The sequence below is a fragment of the Solanum tuberosum genome, unplaced genomic scaffold (genome assembly GCF_000226075.1).
Source record: "Solanum tuberosum cultivar DM 1-3 516 R44 unplaced genomic scaffold, SolTub_3.0 scf00056, whole genome shotgun sequence".
NCBI classification, from domain to species: domain Eukaryota; kingdom Viridiplantae; phylum Streptophyta; class Magnoliopsida; order Solanales; family Solanaceae; genus Solanum; species Solanum tuberosum.
Window position 1 is genome coordinate 1,234,693 of NW_006238986.1, and position 17,162 is coordinate 1,251,854.

The 17,162-nt window shown below is 35.8% G+C and overlaps 1 protein-coding gene across 1 annotated transcript in view; it reads left to right on the top strand.

Annotated features, from left to right (window-relative positions):
- Nucleotides 1-1,507: 1,507 nt before the first annotated feature.
- LOC102602134 (high mobility group B protein 10) overlaps nt 1,508-17,162 on the top strand; it is a 17,239-nt gene continuing 1,584 nt past the window's right edge. The window contains exons 1-5 of the mRNA XM_006344848.2: nt 1,508-1,720; nt 4,037-4,115; nt 15,562-15,724; nt 15,821-15,898; nt 16,211-16,569. Of these exons, the coding sequence (XP_006344910.1) occupies nt 1,542-1,720; nt 4,037-4,115; nt 15,562-15,724; nt 15,821-15,898; nt 16,211-16,569 (858 nt within the window). The 5' untranslated portion in view covers nt 1,508-1,541. The remainder of the gene's footprint in view (nt 1,721-4,036; nt 4,116-15,561; nt 15,725-15,820; nt 15,899-16,210; nt 16,570-17,162) is intronic.

The window sequence follows — 17,162 nt, forward strand, 5'->3', positions numbered from 1 at the left end:
GTACATAAAATAAATAGAGTTGAAGGGTAATCTTTTATTATTTTAAAAAAAAATACTTTTTTTTGTCTTTCACTCTCTTAGAGAATAGTGTGATGCACACTTTCTGCCACATCACTTAGAAGTGCCAAAATGGAACATAAAAATTGGAGTTGAAGGGGTTAAAAATGAAACAAGGTTGAGTTGGAGTGTCAAAATGAAATTTAGGGACAAGTTTAAGGGTCTGGCATATGTGTTTGACCTTCACTAAAATACTAATACAATCACTGTAAATACAAATTAATAATACAATACAATCAATGTAAAATACAAATTAACCCCTTATTCTACTATTCTAGATATGCTTTTTTTTTTTTTTGCTTTTTTTTTTGTGAGTTTCTTCTTTTATTACGTTAATTAAATATGACTTACATTCAGTACTTTTTAGATATTATATTTTTCTTTAATTCAGTTCTTATATTAATAATAAATATTTAAGTATTTTTTTTAAAAAAAACTTACAAGAAAAGTTCTTATATTAATATAATAATGTTTAAGTAGTTTCTAAAAAAACTTATGTATTATATAGGGCAACTAGGCGGCTTATTGGACGGATAATTTCGCTTAACAATTTGACCTATCAGATATTGATTTTAAAATTTCTTAATCTGCTAGCCAACCTATAAGATATCGATTGATTCGGTAATGGATTAACAACTATCAGACGATTATATGACGGTGCTTTAGCTAACCTCTAATCTCTATGGTATCTTTTTTTTTCTTCCGATGAACACACCTTACAGAAAGGATGACAAGGATGACTTTAAGCAATAACAAGATCAAATGGATAAGTTGATCCAGATTATCAACTGGTTGTCTCATTTTCATTGTCCAGTGGAAATATCTTTGCCAATGACTCGATAAATTGTTGCTAGTTTTCATGTACATATCTTCAGTACTTATGTTAGTCTGCTAACTTGCACTCTATTCTTTAAAACAAAATAGATCATTATAGAAAAGTAAATAGTTTTCATTGCTTTACGACTTTAGCCTTTAGGAGCTAGGACTAACAAATGAAAAATATATAATTACTCTCATATATTATGGCAAAATATTAAATGAGATTAATATACCTAAATTAAAAATATAACTATAATAACTCTTAAAGATTTAACAATTTATCCGATAAGGAAATTGAATAATCCGTCACATCATACCAACAAGCCGTTAATTCTAACAATTTAATCCGTTCCCCAACCGTTTATGTGATAATTCAATACCAATAAACCAATTTTATGATTAACTTATCGACTACAATTCGATTTTAGCTAGTAGTCCACATATCAAATATTCTATCAAATGCTATATTTGTTTTAATAAATTTATTAAATTTTAAATTTAGAACTCAATTATTATTTCTTAAAATTATTAGAGTATTATAAAATTAAAACTCTTTAACTTTTATGTCCGAAAACAACCCCAACGCACTGATCGACACGTACCCTAGTTTTTATATGAATATAAAAAGACAAAAGCTACAGAAACCTCACGTCACAGCAAAAAAAATGTCTGACAATCCGCAACCGCAACCGCCGTTGCAGTCGCCGTCGCCGCCGCAAGGCTATCCAAGGGGACCTCTCTCTTACCCTAAGCCGGAAGCTGAATACCATGAAATTGTTCAAAATTCCCAACTTTTCTGGAACAAACTTCAGCAATTTTCCGCATCACTGCAAACCAATTTCCAGTTAGTCTAATTTTCTTTCTATTTCTTCTTTGCCTTTACTAATTTTACGACTTCAATTACTTAGCTTTTCGTTGTTCATTGTATTCAGATTATCTATCTTGCTTCTGATTTATAATAATAATTAATGACCTCACTGTAATATTAAAACTGGAGGAAAAAACACAATTGCACAATTATTCATTTCATGTCTATACATTTTAGGTATAGTTTAATTAATTAGGAGATAATTGCATTACTAAGTGTTTTTTTGTTTAATTTGATGGAGGCGAGTGCTTGTGCATATATATTGCACAATATCGTATAAGTTCTACAGTCTCTTCAATGAGAAGTTCAATGTTATTTTGTGAAACATTTATACTCCATTTCGATGATTATTACATATTTTTCATAGTTTATCGTATTTTATTGTATTGTGTTGTATTACATTGTACTGGAATATTTGGAACAATTTTCACCTTGCATTTTACCAGAGGCATATCTAGAGGGGTTCCGTGGGTTAACGTGAACCATGCTCGATCATATATAGTAGTGTTATATCTTTTTTAAAAATACTTAAATATAGATGTGTGAACCCACATTCAAAGTATCATATAAAAATACAATAATGATTGGGTGTACCTCTCTATGTGAGGATAGAAATTTATTTTTTATATCTATATTCTTTTTTTGAGTAACACCTCTCCAAGTGGTTATCGGTAACACTTTTGATGTTTCAACTAATTTTTATTTTATTTTTTTGCTTTAATCTTTCTAAGTTTAAGAGTGTTACATTGAAAATTCCTAAAATAATTATATAATTAAATCAAATGTGTATATTAAAATTTAAAACTACTAATATTATGTATTTTGGACCTATAATTTTTAAAATTTAACGGTTCATATTAAGAACCTAAAGGTCAAGCTGTTCAAATTTATATGTTAGATACATTTTTTCGTAATAGTGTACCAATGGATACGCCTCTGCATTTTACAGCCATCAATAGCATCATAAAGTGAAATCTCTTTTGAGGTACAAAATAGTAGGGTAAATAGAAAGTTGTTTCTTTATTGTTCTGGTTGTATAATGTGCAACAACTTTCGATACAAGATAGGCCCATCTCAGGTTGGAGTGTTTGCTCGCCCTTAAGGCCTGCGAGTGAGATATTTGCTCATTGCATCCACTTCAGAGTTCTTTGAACATGGATGGTACTAGGACCCATTTTTAGTAGGTGGGTGTTTAATCATTCACGAGGTAGGGGATTTTGTAGGCGAGTGCATGTATAAATAGACGCATAGATGGAATTAGTTTATGCAAGTTCATTTAATGTGTAGGTCTGCAAGGTTTCCAAAGCAGTGTTGTGAAAGGCGATTGCCTCGTCACCAATGGCGAGAGGCGAGACGATCTTCAAAAGGCGATGCCATGACGACAAAAGGCGAGAGGCGAGAGGCAAGAAAAGCGAGAAAGGCGTCGCCTTTTGTATTTTCTTAAAAAAGGCGACCAATTTAGGGTTTTAAAAGTTAAAAGTTAAAAGGTAATTTTAGGGCTTACGACTAGACTCCTTGGCGACCAGCCAAACTTTTCCGACTACTACAAAGTCCAACCAATACATATTTCTTCTTTTCTTCTTCAAATTTCTTCTTCCTCAGTTTCTTTTTCCTTCTTCTTCGGACTTCAGAGTCACTTCTACCTTTGTTTTGATTTTTGTTTTGTTTTTTTCTCATTCAAGTTCTAAACTTTTAGTATGTACTATCTATTTTCAGTTTTTGAATTAAAACATTTGCTAATATGTTATTGCTATTGATATTTTGATTATTTACATATGCAATTAAATATTTTAACTTTTTTGGTATTAATTGGTGCCGCACTTCAAAAAGGCGAGTGAGGCGCTCGCCTCTCCTTGTGGCGAGGCAGACCCTTGTCGCCTTTTATCGCCTTTCGCCGTCTAAGACACTATTCCAAAGTTATAGGATGATAAATAGTTCTATATATAGTCTTTCGTAATAAGCGTGATAAGCTTAACTTTTTGTAGTACTGTAAATGGTAGTCAAACCAATGTAGATAAAGATTAACTTTTGTTATCTTGTAGGGTACAAAGTCTTCATTTTGGAGAGAAATGATCGGAGTCAAAGTTTAGTTACATCTTATTGACCATAGAAATGACTTAATTGTAATTTATCAAACTGCAGGCTCATGTTAAAGAGGTTCTTTTGATTTGTCAAATTTGCTAATTGCTTATAGAGTAAACAAAAAGTCAATGATGAAGTGTGGTGATCTTTTTTTTCAAAAACGTCAGTGTGATATTTCCTCCTTTCATCCTAACTTTCCCTGGTTTACAGGATCCCTCTTGTAGCAGGAACACCACTAGATTTACACCGTCTTTTTGTGGAGGTTACATCTCGAGGTGGAATAGAAAAGGTATGTACACACACACATTTTGCTTGTGACATATATATCATCTTTCACTTTAAAATGTATTTTAATTTTTGAGAGAGAATCTTTGGTATGAAACTACAGTAAAATGCCTAATAAAAAAAAAGAGAAAAAGAAGCTACAGTAAATGTAAGCATGTTGACACATGAAACTAATTCTTTTCCTTCTGATTAAATTGGATGTCATAGCCTCATAGATCCTAAATCATGTTAAAATATAATAATGGGTTTTGACTCCTTTAGACTTATCCCCGTCAAATGCTAGTTCGAAGGTCTGTGAAGCTTTTCCTATTCTTTCTCTGGTTTCATTTGTTAAATACATGTTCCCCTTTACATACAAAAACTTACACTTGTGGCTGAGGAAGCTAGGATATATGATACGACACAACTATGTTTATGCCAAGTTAAAGAGCATTTGTATTTTGTTGCTGTATATTGACAGTCTTAGTACTTGCCTTAATAAAATTTCCCTATCTTATAAAAAGCATACATGTTGTCTTTGTGAATACGTATAGGCATGCAGATGTTTGTATATCTGAGATATATACATCCAAAAGGCTCCACTGGGCTTGGCTTAACTGCATAAGAAGTTCCCAATTAATAATCCATGAAAATTTTGATTAAATATGTCAAATCTTGAATGCACGGGTGCGACCCATACAAAATGTTAGAACCACTTTGGTGATAAGGTGGGAATTTTTAAAGGTAAAACAGTGTAAACTTGAGTGATACCTTATAAATTGCAGTTGTTTGTTGTAGCTTTAGAGGAGTGAGGTTTAAGGGGAGAAAAGATGAGAAAATCAATACTAAGATGCAATCTTCGGTCATTATGACATGATAAATACATACATTGTACATTAAGATACACCAATTATATATCGAATATTCATCAAGTATGCACTGATTATACACTTCTGACAAAATTTGTGATTCTACAATTAGAGATTAAAAGTTCAAAAGCAACTAATAATTGCTTGAATTGTTACCAAGGTTAGAAAAATTACCACGACTCCATCGTGAGGCCACTAACAACTTCCTATTTCTATGGAACTATCCATTACCGCAAATCTAAACATACAAATTTCACCGGGTGAAACCACATTAAAATCTCCTTCAAACACCTCAAATCCACAAACTCCATGCTATTTTGACCATCTCAAATAAAGCTCTAAGGTAACAACTTCATATTTGGGCAACCTTTATCAACCACTTCAAACACTAAATCATTGAAGAGATGGAGTGGAGGAGGAGATGTAGGGGGCCAACTGGGAAGAGTATAGGAAAGGCATAGAAGAAGAGAAGACAAGGAGGAGAGCAAAGGACCAGTGTTGTGAAAAGCGATCGCCTCGTCGCCAATGGCAAGAGGCGAGGCGAGGCGACCCTTCATCGCCTTTTACCTTTGTGGCGAGGCGATCTTCAAAAGGCGACGCCATGACGACAAAAGGCGAGAGGCAAGAAGCGAGAAAGGCTAGAAAGGCGTCGCCTTTTGTATTTTCTTTAAAAAAAGGCGACCAATTTAGGGGTTTTAAAAGTTTAAAAGGTAATTTTAGGGTTTTCGACTAGACTCCTCTGGCAACTAGCCAGACTTTTCCGGCGACTTCAAAGTCTAACCAATACATATTTCTTCTTTTCTTCTTCAAATTTCTTCTTCCTCTGTTCTTTTTCCTTCTTCTTCTTCTTCATCAGACTTTAGAGTCACTTCTACCTTTGTTTTGACTTTTGTTCTATTTTTTCTCATTCAAGTTCTAGACTTTTAGTAAGTACTATCTATTTGTAGTTTTTGAATTGAAAAAATTGCTAATATGTTATTGTTTGATTATTTACATATGCAATTAAATATTTTAATTTTTGGTATTAAATGGTGCCGCACTTCAAAAAGGCGAGCACCTCGCCGCTCGCCTCGCCTTGTGGCGAGGCAGACCCTTGTCCCCTTTTGCCGTCCAAAACACTGCAAAGGACGACCATATACGAGAGAGAGACTTTTGAAAACACAAAAAGTGCTTTTAAGCACTTTCTTTTAGGCTGAAAAAGTATAAAAAAAAAGGTCAAAAGCCAAAAGTTGGGTGTTCCCAACTTATGGCTTTTAGCTTTTAGATTATGAGTCAGTTAAAAAAATCCAATTCGACACCCCCTAAAAATGGTGAATGTTGAGACTAGAATTTTTATTTCGCGAGGTTTATAAAGATTGAAGCTTTTCTTTGATGGATTGAATACACTGCTATATGTAGGGTAGTAATTTCTAAATTTTAACATGCACATGAAATACCTTTTGTATCAAATATCACAAGTTGCTAACTGAAGAGAAATAAAATATATACGGCTATAAATAAAGATTCAACTTAGTCCAAAAGTTTGACACAATTAACTTGTTGGTTGAACAACATAAGTTCATTTTTCCAACAAAATAGAATAACATTCATAAATAATTGAAATAAAAAGTACAATAACACAAAATGGATAGAAAAATGCAACAAATTAAGACGCACACTATGAAAAAGCAACTTGAAAAAACAGTGATAAAACAATATAATTATTATATTCTCAATCGAGGTCCTTGGAATGTCCATCATCTTCAGCATTGGTGTCATTGCCTTCTGTTGGTCCAGTCTCTGTACCGCTTCCATCCCCTATTGCAGCCATAGTCTCAAAAAAATAACCATCATTCAATAAATCTTCCACTAGACTTGTTGATATAACATTTTTGTTGTTGGATGGAGGATTTGGAGGTTTTTCCAATTGTATCTTTCTTTTGTTAATTTTAGCCATTTTAGCAACAAACACCTTTAACAAACCTTTCATTTGTCTTGCATCAAGTTCATTAATACTTTTTCCCTCCATTAGTTGGTTGAAGAGGAGTTCCATCTCCTTCTCCTCATTTATTTTCTCTAATTTGCTAATTTGTTCTTCTTTCTTATCCGCTTTCCTTAGAAGATAGGTTTCACGGTTGACAAACTTTTTAAGCCTTTCGTACTTTGTAAAACTTAAATACCTCGTTAAGACATCCCGAGCCAGACTTGTTGATTTCCAAGCAATGGGTTGGATATTCCCGGCCTAAAAATAATTATGGCGACTTCTACATCACACAAAATAGAAAGTTCTTCTGCTTTCTTGAACAAATTTGTTGTTCTTCTACTATTTAGGATGGAGTTTCTCACATTTTCACTATAGTTCTCCTAGTATTCCTAAGCCTTTTTTGTAGCCATATTTGATACTTTAACAAAAAAAAACACTTTCTTTTGGAGTAGAATATATAAAACTTAAAGAGGTGTGTGGCTTTTATAGATGCCAAACAAGAAATGTCAATGTAGTCTAATTAAGAAATTTCGTAAGTTGGGGTTCAAATTTTAAATAAATTGATTAGTGTAATCTTGTTTTAAGGAAATTGTTTTACTTTTTTCTTAAAAAGTTGAAAATTGCCAAAATTTTGACAGGTCATATTCCATGATTATTTTTGGTAATAGGAAGCGCAATAATTAACTTGTTACACAGGCACATTTGGTAGAAAATGTTTATGGAAAATATGTTTTACAAAGATGTTAGCATATCCTTAGAAAACACTCTTATCATATGTCAATGTTTTGATGGATAAATAGGTTTGTGATAAGTAGTAGTCATGCAAGGCGTAGGAAAAGGTACGAGAACTTATTGATTATAATATTTTTTAGTTAAAGGTTGACACTCTTATCATATTTCAATGTTTTGATGGATAAATAGGTTTGTGATAAGTAGTAGTCATGCAAGGCGTAGGAAAAGGTACGAGAACTTATTGATTATAATATTTTTTAGTTAAAGGTTGACAATAATGTACCGATTGTAGTAAGTTATGAATTATAAGATGATATTTATTAAAGAAAAATGATTTTTTTTTTCACAAATAAGAGGTGTGACGACTCAAAATCCATGGTCATGATGGTAATTGCACAATCCCACCGGTAGGTAGGCCAACCCTCCACCAAAATTAATATCAAGCAATCATGTGGAAATAATAAGACTAGCGAAATCAAGTCTCAAAACCCAAGCTTTCATGGATATAATAGAAGTGCAGAAGTAAGAAATACACCCAAAATCTAGTGTCACTAGTAGTAGAAGTGCATCTAAATTGAATACATTACTTCAAAATATAAGACTATCAGAAATCGTAAAAAGACAGATATACAAGATAGAAGAAGCTAGGCACTTTGAACGATAGGTAGCTCACCAACACTTCAGATAAAATGAATCTGCTAGTGCTAGGATCTGCATAAAAGAGATGCAACAAGAGTAGAATAAATACACTAACATATGTTCTTAGTTGGCATCATATGCCTATCGCGCTAGAGTTAGAAAATTATATCATGAAAAGTATTTAATGGATCTCGCTAAGTCAATATAATAGTCCACTAACTGTTGCAAAATGGGGATAAGGAAGCTAACTAGAATTATATGATAAGTAAATACAAGAGCATCAGTTAAGGCGGATAAACAAAAAAAGGTACAAAGCAATGCAAAATGATAACATGGATTGCAATGACCAATGATCCTACCAGTATAAACCTGCTTAATAGTGGCATGCACTTAGCTAGGACGCATGGGAGACTTGCGAGGTCCATATACTCCTCCGGTAATGACCTCAACATCATCACAATATCACTACCCCATATCAACCTCGGATTTTCCTCAATCTTTTGTAACCACCATACCATATCCATGATCCATGACAAATGAATGTATATGCATGATCATGATAATAAAGAAAGTTTAATTACAACAACAATTTGTGTATTTCTTTCCAACAATGCCCTTAGGCCTCTAACTTCCAAATAAGCAAATTCCTTTTTTCTTTTTTGCTGAAGCAAAGGTTTCCATTGCTGGCACCAAGGAGATGCATGTAAGTTACAATAGAGTAGTAGCAAAAATAACTAAGAAGCTCCATTACAGACATTATAATAAAGAGAAGGAGCTAGCAAAGTTCAAAAGGGTATCCAGGGAATCTATAGGGGACAAATAAACCCAGCGCTTACTGCAAAGATTGAATGATTTCTCTGGTTTAAATACCAGCCCTGATACAATCAGATGGAAACATGATAGGGATGGAAAATTTTCAGTTGGAAGATTGTACAGAAGAAATTTATCCTCAGAACCTGGGAATATCCCTGGACCTTGGAAACAAATATGGAAATCTAATATTCCTACCAAGATCAAGTGTTTCACATGGACGGTATCTAGAAGAGCGTGTCTGACTCAGGAGAAACTGAAAAAAGAGAGGTTTTGAAATTGTCTCAAGATGCTTCTTTTGCAAGGAAAAGGAGGAAACAAATAGTCATTTGTTTCTTCATTGTAGAGTGACTTCTCAGGTGTGGCATATGTTTCTTAATATCCTCCAAAAACCATGGGTGATGCCTGAGCATATGGCAGATCTTCTAACCTGCTGGATGACGAGAGGTGGGAGTAAAAAACAGAAAAAATGGTGGAACATAGTCCCTTCTTGCATATGGTGGTCAATCTGGAAGGAAAGAAATAATAGATGTTTTGAGAATATTACTAATCCAATGCAAAAAGTAAAGAAAATTGCATTAATACTTTATATCTTTGGTGTAAAGAAGAGGGTATAGATGAGGTAGAACAGCTAGTAGACTTCTTAGGCTCTCTGTAATTATGATTACTTGCACTGTAATTTTTTTGATGGTTGACAACATACCCACATTGCTGAGGAATACAACTTTATCTTGCTAAAAAAAATAAAAATAAACCCAGCTATATAGATACATAAGGCATTTAGCTCTTAGAGATTGGTAGGTAGTTGATATCCCATCAAAGTATCTTTTATTTCTCTCATTCCATATACTCCAACAAATAGCTGCTGGTATCATCTTCCATATTATCTTGATGGGGCTATCAACTTTCCATTTGTCCTAGCTTTCAAATGCATCTTTGATGTTTTGTGGCATGACCCATCTGAGCCGAAAAAGTGTTATAAACATGCTCCATAGATTCGATGCCATAGGGCATTGTAGAAAAAGGTGGCTATGTGTTTCTGTTTCCCTCAGGCACATATAGCATCCGTTGAGTGTTGAACACGTGAAACTTCCTCTTTGCTAGGTTGTCTTGTGTCAAACATGCTTCATACATGGCAGTCCAACTGCGCAACTTATCTTGGGGGGAATTTGCTCTTCCAAATAAGATTCCATGACCAACTCTCTGTGATTGTGCTCAGTGGACCTAGAAGTTTGTAGGCTACCTTCACTGAGAATTCCTTTTTATTTGTAACTCCCCATTTGAATTGGTTTGGGCATAGGGGGTTGATGTTTGCTAATGAAGTGCTGCTAGCAGATTTATCATTTCCTCTAACTCCCAGTCTGGTAGGTTCCTCCTGAGGATTAGGTTCCAAACATTTCCTTCCCTGTTCTGTTAGACTGTTGAGTCAGGAAAAATGTTGGGAAGTTGAACATTACAGGAGAATTCCCAAGCCATTTGTCTTCCCAAAAATTGATTCTCTGGCCATTTCCTGCTACAAGATTGTGGAACTGTGAGAACTCTTTCCATAGCTTGCACATATACTTCCATAATCCAACCCCATATGGTTCATCTGACAGCTTTGATCTCCAGTGATTCAGTGCTCCATGCTTGGCAATTATGATTTCCCTCCATAAGCTTTTCTCCTCCTGTGTATATCTCCATAGCCACTTCATCAGGAGACACTTGTCATGTAAGGCTAAATCTTTTATGCACAAACCCCCTAGCCTCTTAGGCAATATGATTTCGTCCCACTCAACTAGGTGAAAATTGTGCACATTTAGGGATGGCAATGGGGCGGTGTAGGGCGGGGCGGTGCGGGTTGAGCTTAACCCGAGATTTTTTTAATCCGCCCCGCATAGCAACTCTTTTCACTTTCAACCCACCTCACCCCGCCCCGCATAATTTTTTGAATATTTTCTTTTTCTAGTTATGTTTGATACTAAAAAAAATTTTCATTTTTTCATTAAGTTGAATTAATTTAATAGGATAGTGACTTAAAATTTTATTTTTTCGAGGTCAATTAGGAAACACGTAAGAAATTGTATTATTTTTTATTGAACCATTTTCATTTATTATCTTGAATATTTTAGTAGCTTTAATGAAATTATCTTAATAAATAATGCTCTATCACTCTTATAACAGGTAAAAAGTTAAAATTAAGTTTGAACCCACATAAAATCACATATATCCGCAACCCGTCCTGCCCCACATTAATTAAAAAAAAAACCACTTCAACCCGCCCCGCTCCACATAGCCTTAAACCCGCCCCCCCGCATCCACCCCGCCCCATTGCCATCCCTATGCACATTGTTGTTTCCTTCAAAAGGAAATCCTTCTTATTCTTATGTTGTCAAGTTTTTTCAAGACCTTTCCAGGAAAGGGGTGGAGAGACATATTATAAGTTGGAATGCTATCTAGCACACTACTGATTAAAGTAAGTCTGCCTCCCATAGATAAATACTGCATTTGCCAAGAAGCCAGTCTCTTTTCAAATTTCTCTATAACTCCACTCCGGACACCTTCTGTTTTGAACTTAGCTCCAAGAGGAAGTCCTTAATAGGTGGTTGGAAATGCTCCAATGCTACACCCCATGATGGCAGCTAGTTCCTCTATATTAAGCAATTCATTAACGGGGTAGATTACACTTTTCAGCATGTTAATGTTGAGACCTGAAATAGCTTCAAAAATCAAGAGTTAGGTTTAAATATAGGATCTGACTCCTTTCAGTCCCACAGAAAATCAGTGTATCATCTGTGTATAACAAATGGTCTATACCTCCCTACATCAAAACCATTTATCCACTGCATTGCTTGGCTTTGTCCAACATTTTGCTCAGTCCCTTCATTGCTATTATGAACAGAAAAGGAGAGAGAGGTTCACCCTGCCTTAATCCTCTCTGAGGGGAGAAGAATCCTACTGGGCTTCTGTTGATGAGGATTGAGTACTTAAAACTGTAGATATGTTGAATGTTATCCACTTGATCCACCTTTCCCCAAATCCCCTTTGCTTGAGGATAGAAATGAGGTAGGAGCAATTCAATGGGTCAAATGCATTCTCAATGTCTAACTTGCATAACAAACCACCATTCACCTGTTTTTGCTGCCAGTCTAGGACATCGTTAGCTATGAGGGAGGCATCTGTAATTTGCCTCGTTTGAATAAATGCATTCTAATGATTTGAGACCAACTTCCCAATTACTTTCTTTAATCTTCCTGCTAGGATCTTTGCAACAATCTTGTAAGTGCTGCCAATTAAACTAATGGGCCTGTATTATCTCAGCTCTATTGCTCCTTTCTTCTTGGGGATGAGTGCTATGAATAAAGCATTGCAAGATTTACCAACTAACAATGTTGGTGATAATGTTGCAAGGTTGCTAACAAGTCTGGCCTGATAAAGTCCCATGATTTCTGAAAAATGCCATAGTAAACCCATAAGGCCCAGAGGCCTTGTTAGGTGCACTGACATTTATGGCCGCTAATAATTCTTCCTCTTCAAACATAGCCTCCATGAAATTGCTTTCCTCTTCAGTTAAGGAGGCTATGTCTTCAAAAATTGTAGGTGGCCTCCATGATACAGGTTCAGTGTATAAGTTCTCAAAGAACTCCAGAGTTTTCCCCTTCACCATCTCCTTGTCTTCAATGATCTCACCCCCCACCAATAGCCTGTCAATACAGTTATATCTCTTATTTGAATCGGCAGTCTTTTGAAAATATTTGGTGTTTCTGCCCCCCTCCTTTAGCCACAAGCACCTGGACTTTTTCCTCCAAGATACCTCTTCAATTTTAGCTACTTGTTGAATTTCGACTCTCAAAGCAGTCATGGTCTCTGCCTCATTGGGACTATGTTGCCTTCCTTCGATGGTATGTTCCAATGATAACCGATCATTCAAGGCCTTTGACTTCCTGCTCTCCAGTTTCCCAAATTCCTTTTTGTTCCAGATTGTGATATCTTTTTTCAGTCTTTTCAATTTTTGACTGAAGATGAAGTCTGGCCTACCATTAAAGTTGTAACTTTCCTACCATACTTTAAGTTTATCAGTGAAGTCTTCTACCTCCAGCCGTATATTCTCAAACTTAAAGTATGATGGAGATGGATCCAAATCCCCATTTTCCAGTAATATAGGTCTGTGGTCTGAGATTACCTTTGGCAAAGCAATTTGTCTCACAACTCTAAAGGAATCACTCCAATCTGGTGAAATAAGAAATCTGTCTATTCTTGAAGCTTGAGGGAGTTAACACCTCTGGACCAAGTGAATTGTGTTCCTTGTAATAGCAAATCAATTAATTCAAGATCTTTGATTATGTCTGAAAAAAATTCCCTTCCTGTGGATTTTCTGGTACTGTGCATTCTCACATTTAAATCTACAAACATTGAAGCCCACCCCACCATTTATCTTCCTAGAGCTCCCTGACTCCTGCTAATTCATCCCACATCTCCTCCCTTTCCGGATTTGTGCGAGGACCAAAATACTAGTAAAGCACCATCTAAAGTTCTCATTAGAACTTTCCAACATACAAGAAATAGAATGACAACGTATCCACCTTAACCCATTTCCTTTTGTCCCAGATCAAAAGAATACCTACCCTAGTGCCTGATGCTTTAAGCTCCACCCAATCTACCCCATCTATTGCCCCACAACTGTTGGATTAATAAGCCTGGACATTCTTCAAATTTTTCTCCTGGCAATAACCTGAGTATCAATCGTTACTTCCACATCTACCTCATGGGTAACGTCACTGAACTTGCACTCTAAGTACTTTGCCTTCATCCTGCTCAACCTGAACCCTTAGACTCCAGGGTCTGTCTCCAAACCTCTAGCTTATCGTCATCCCGCCGTGAGTCTCGTCAATCAATACTATATCACCTACAAATAGTACACACCAAGGAACCTCCCCTTGGATATGTCATGTCAGTACATCCATCACCAAGGCAAAATAAAAATAAACTACGCGTTGCTCCTTCTTGCTACCCTGTCATGATTGGAAAGTGCTCCGAGTCTCCTCACTTGTGTCTTGGTTCAATCGTACATGTCCTTAATCTTCCTAACACTTTACTTGGTCTAGGTCTCGGGCACTCTGCTCTCTTGCCTTAGCAAGTTGTGTACCTTCTCCCTGCCTTTGTCCTATAGTTCTTCATGCAAGTGTTCAAACACTATTGTTTTGGCCATTGTAATCGCTAATTTTGCTTCCTTCTTCACCTTCTTATATCTCTCCCCATTTCCCCCCGTTTCCTCCTCGTCAATGCTCTCCACAAGAAATTTATTTGTTTACGGAAATACCCTCCACAAATATGGTGGATAGGATGTGGAAAAAGATTTGAGGGACAATTATGTCTTTAATCATGCTAATGCATGCATTGAAACACCTTGTATTGCTAATACCACCGTTTCTCATGTATTACTTATACATAGCATAATATACTAAATAGAGTGTATAACTAATATAGATTGAAAAAGTGTACCAAACAAAGTTTTAGTAGTACACTAAGGTAATACATGCATTATTTTTTCTAATGCATCCTACCAAATGACCCCTATGGTTTATAGGCAAGAACACAAGAAACACTATAAGCTATGAACAGGCAGGTAGCAAAACTGAAAAATAGAGGCAGGGAAGTAGGGCAAATCATATCAACAATGACAGGAAATAATCTGAAAACAAATTTAGTCTAATAAACACAATTATGCGCAGTAAAACATTAGTGCAAATCGCAAAAGTCCCCAGAAAAAAAGCAAAGGACGAAAGACACAAGGAAACGGGAATATGAGGTGATTGATTTTCCGTCGGACTGGTGGAACCCTGCCAGATTTGCTCCTCCTTGTTGTTGCCGCATATACTGATGCCACAACCCTAACGACGCTGCCGGAATGAAGAACGAAAGAAGGGAAGCCTAACCACGCTGGTAGAAGTCGCCGTCAAGATAAACCTGCAGTAGGCATTGTCGCTGAAGAAATAGATGGGACAGAACATATTTGTTGGTGGCAGCCGGTGAAGAGAGTAATAAATGAAATAGCGAGTCATTCATATTTTCCATCTCAAAGGTGAGAGAAAGAGAGAGTCTCAGAGGAGAGAGAGCATCTAGATCTGGTGGTCGCAGGAGAAATGATGGATCTGCAGGTGTTGTGTGCGAGTGTTACCTAAATGAGTTCTTTTTTTGTTCTATTTGTCAACTGCCTGAACAAGAATTAAGAATGCATCAGCTGATGTCACCTACTTGTTTTGGTTTGTATTACCTTTGATTTATTCTTGTTCAAGCACTCATGAACTGCGTCAGATGATTTTCGCAGACCTAATCAGTGAATTTATTTCTGGTTTGACATTCTCAAATTTACTTTTTCTTTTTCTTATCAGGACCAAAATAATTTTGTTTCACCCTTAATATGGTTGCTGTAATGTGATTTGTATTCACTCAGGTTCTGTATTGTGAACTTGGTGCAGGTTATTAGAGAGAGAAAATGGGGGGAGGTGAAAGGAATATTCAGATTTCCATCTTCTGTGACCAGTGCTTCATTTGTCTTGCGGAAATACTATCTATCCAAGCTTTATCATTTTGAGCAGGTTTATTACTTTCGGAAAGAAGAGCCTTCTGTTTCTGTGGCTGGTAGGTGGAAACTTTGCAATCAATTACCTATATCCGTTTTAATGTTTTTGTTGTAAAATAAAAACTGAAAATGTTGTTGCTGTATGTGTTCTGCAGATCCTACAAGCAGTAATGTCAGTGGCTCTGCAGCTGAACATGCTAATGATGATAGCGCTGCTATGGATCAAAGTTCAGGTGTGCTTCCAATCTTTTAAAACCTTAATTTTCTTTCATGAGATCCTGACTCCTGTTTATGTTGTTGTTTTGTCCCATTACTTTCATATGAGATGGAGTGCATCACCTTTTATTTGTTTGAAAATTCAAAATAGCTCCAACAAAGAAGTATTGAAACTTGATGTTGCTTGTAGGGGGATTGCTTTTCTCTCCTGCAACTTTGCTTTTTTATTTTTTATTTATTTTTTCTGTAGCTCGTATGTGTTTGTAATAGTCTGTTTAACAGTGGCTAGACATGTTTATCATGTGTCCAAATTATCATGCAACTTGCAGTGAGCTATAATCTGGAGGATGGGAATTCACTGGTAGGAACAATTGATGCAAAGTTTGATTATGGTTATGTAATCTCTGTGAACCTGGGCTCGGAGAATTTAAATGGTGTACTGTATCATACACCTGCATTACCAAATCAATTCCAAAAGGTGAATACTTTGGCTAGGCCTTCCCAAAGGATTAGGAAAAGACAGTTGGCTTTGAAGGACCCCTCTCGACCCAAGCCAAATCGAAGTGGTTATAATTTTTTCTTTGCTGAGCATTATGCAACGTTGAAGCCTTCATATCAGGGGCAAGAGAGAGCTATCAGCAAAAGGATTGGAATTCTTTGGAGTCGACTCACAGAGGCTGAGAAACAGGTTGGATATAATGCCTTGACAGATTAAAAATTCACTTTTGATGTTAATTCTTAATATTTGTGCACAAACTACATCTGCTAGCTGGAATGGTTTTGGTACTTGATGACAGTGAAATAAGGATTTTTTTTTGAAGAGGAGATTGTTTACATGTTCATACTGTCATCATACGGTAACTTTATAAATAACTTAGGGGTCGTTTGGTGTGAGGGATTAAATATAATAGTGATGGGATAAATTTTTTTTATCTTGTTTGGTTGTCATGTTTGGGATAACTTATCCCACCATTTATATCATAGTGATGGAATAAGTTATCCCATATACACGGTGGGATAAGTTATCTCAGGATAGCTAACTCCAGGATATCTTGTTCCCAACCAAACGACCCCTTAGTTCTTTATTTGTTTGTTCTCTCGTGTGACTTCTAAGCAGAATCATAGTTTGATTGTATTTTGACAGCATAGTTGCAAAGTTATGGTGCGTTTAACCACCTTTGTCACTGAGTCATTCCGGTGCATTTTATGGTTCCAAATGTCAAAAGTTGCCTCTTTTAGTAAAAAAGACATTTAAGGGAGAGGGTGGTAGGATGGGGTGGG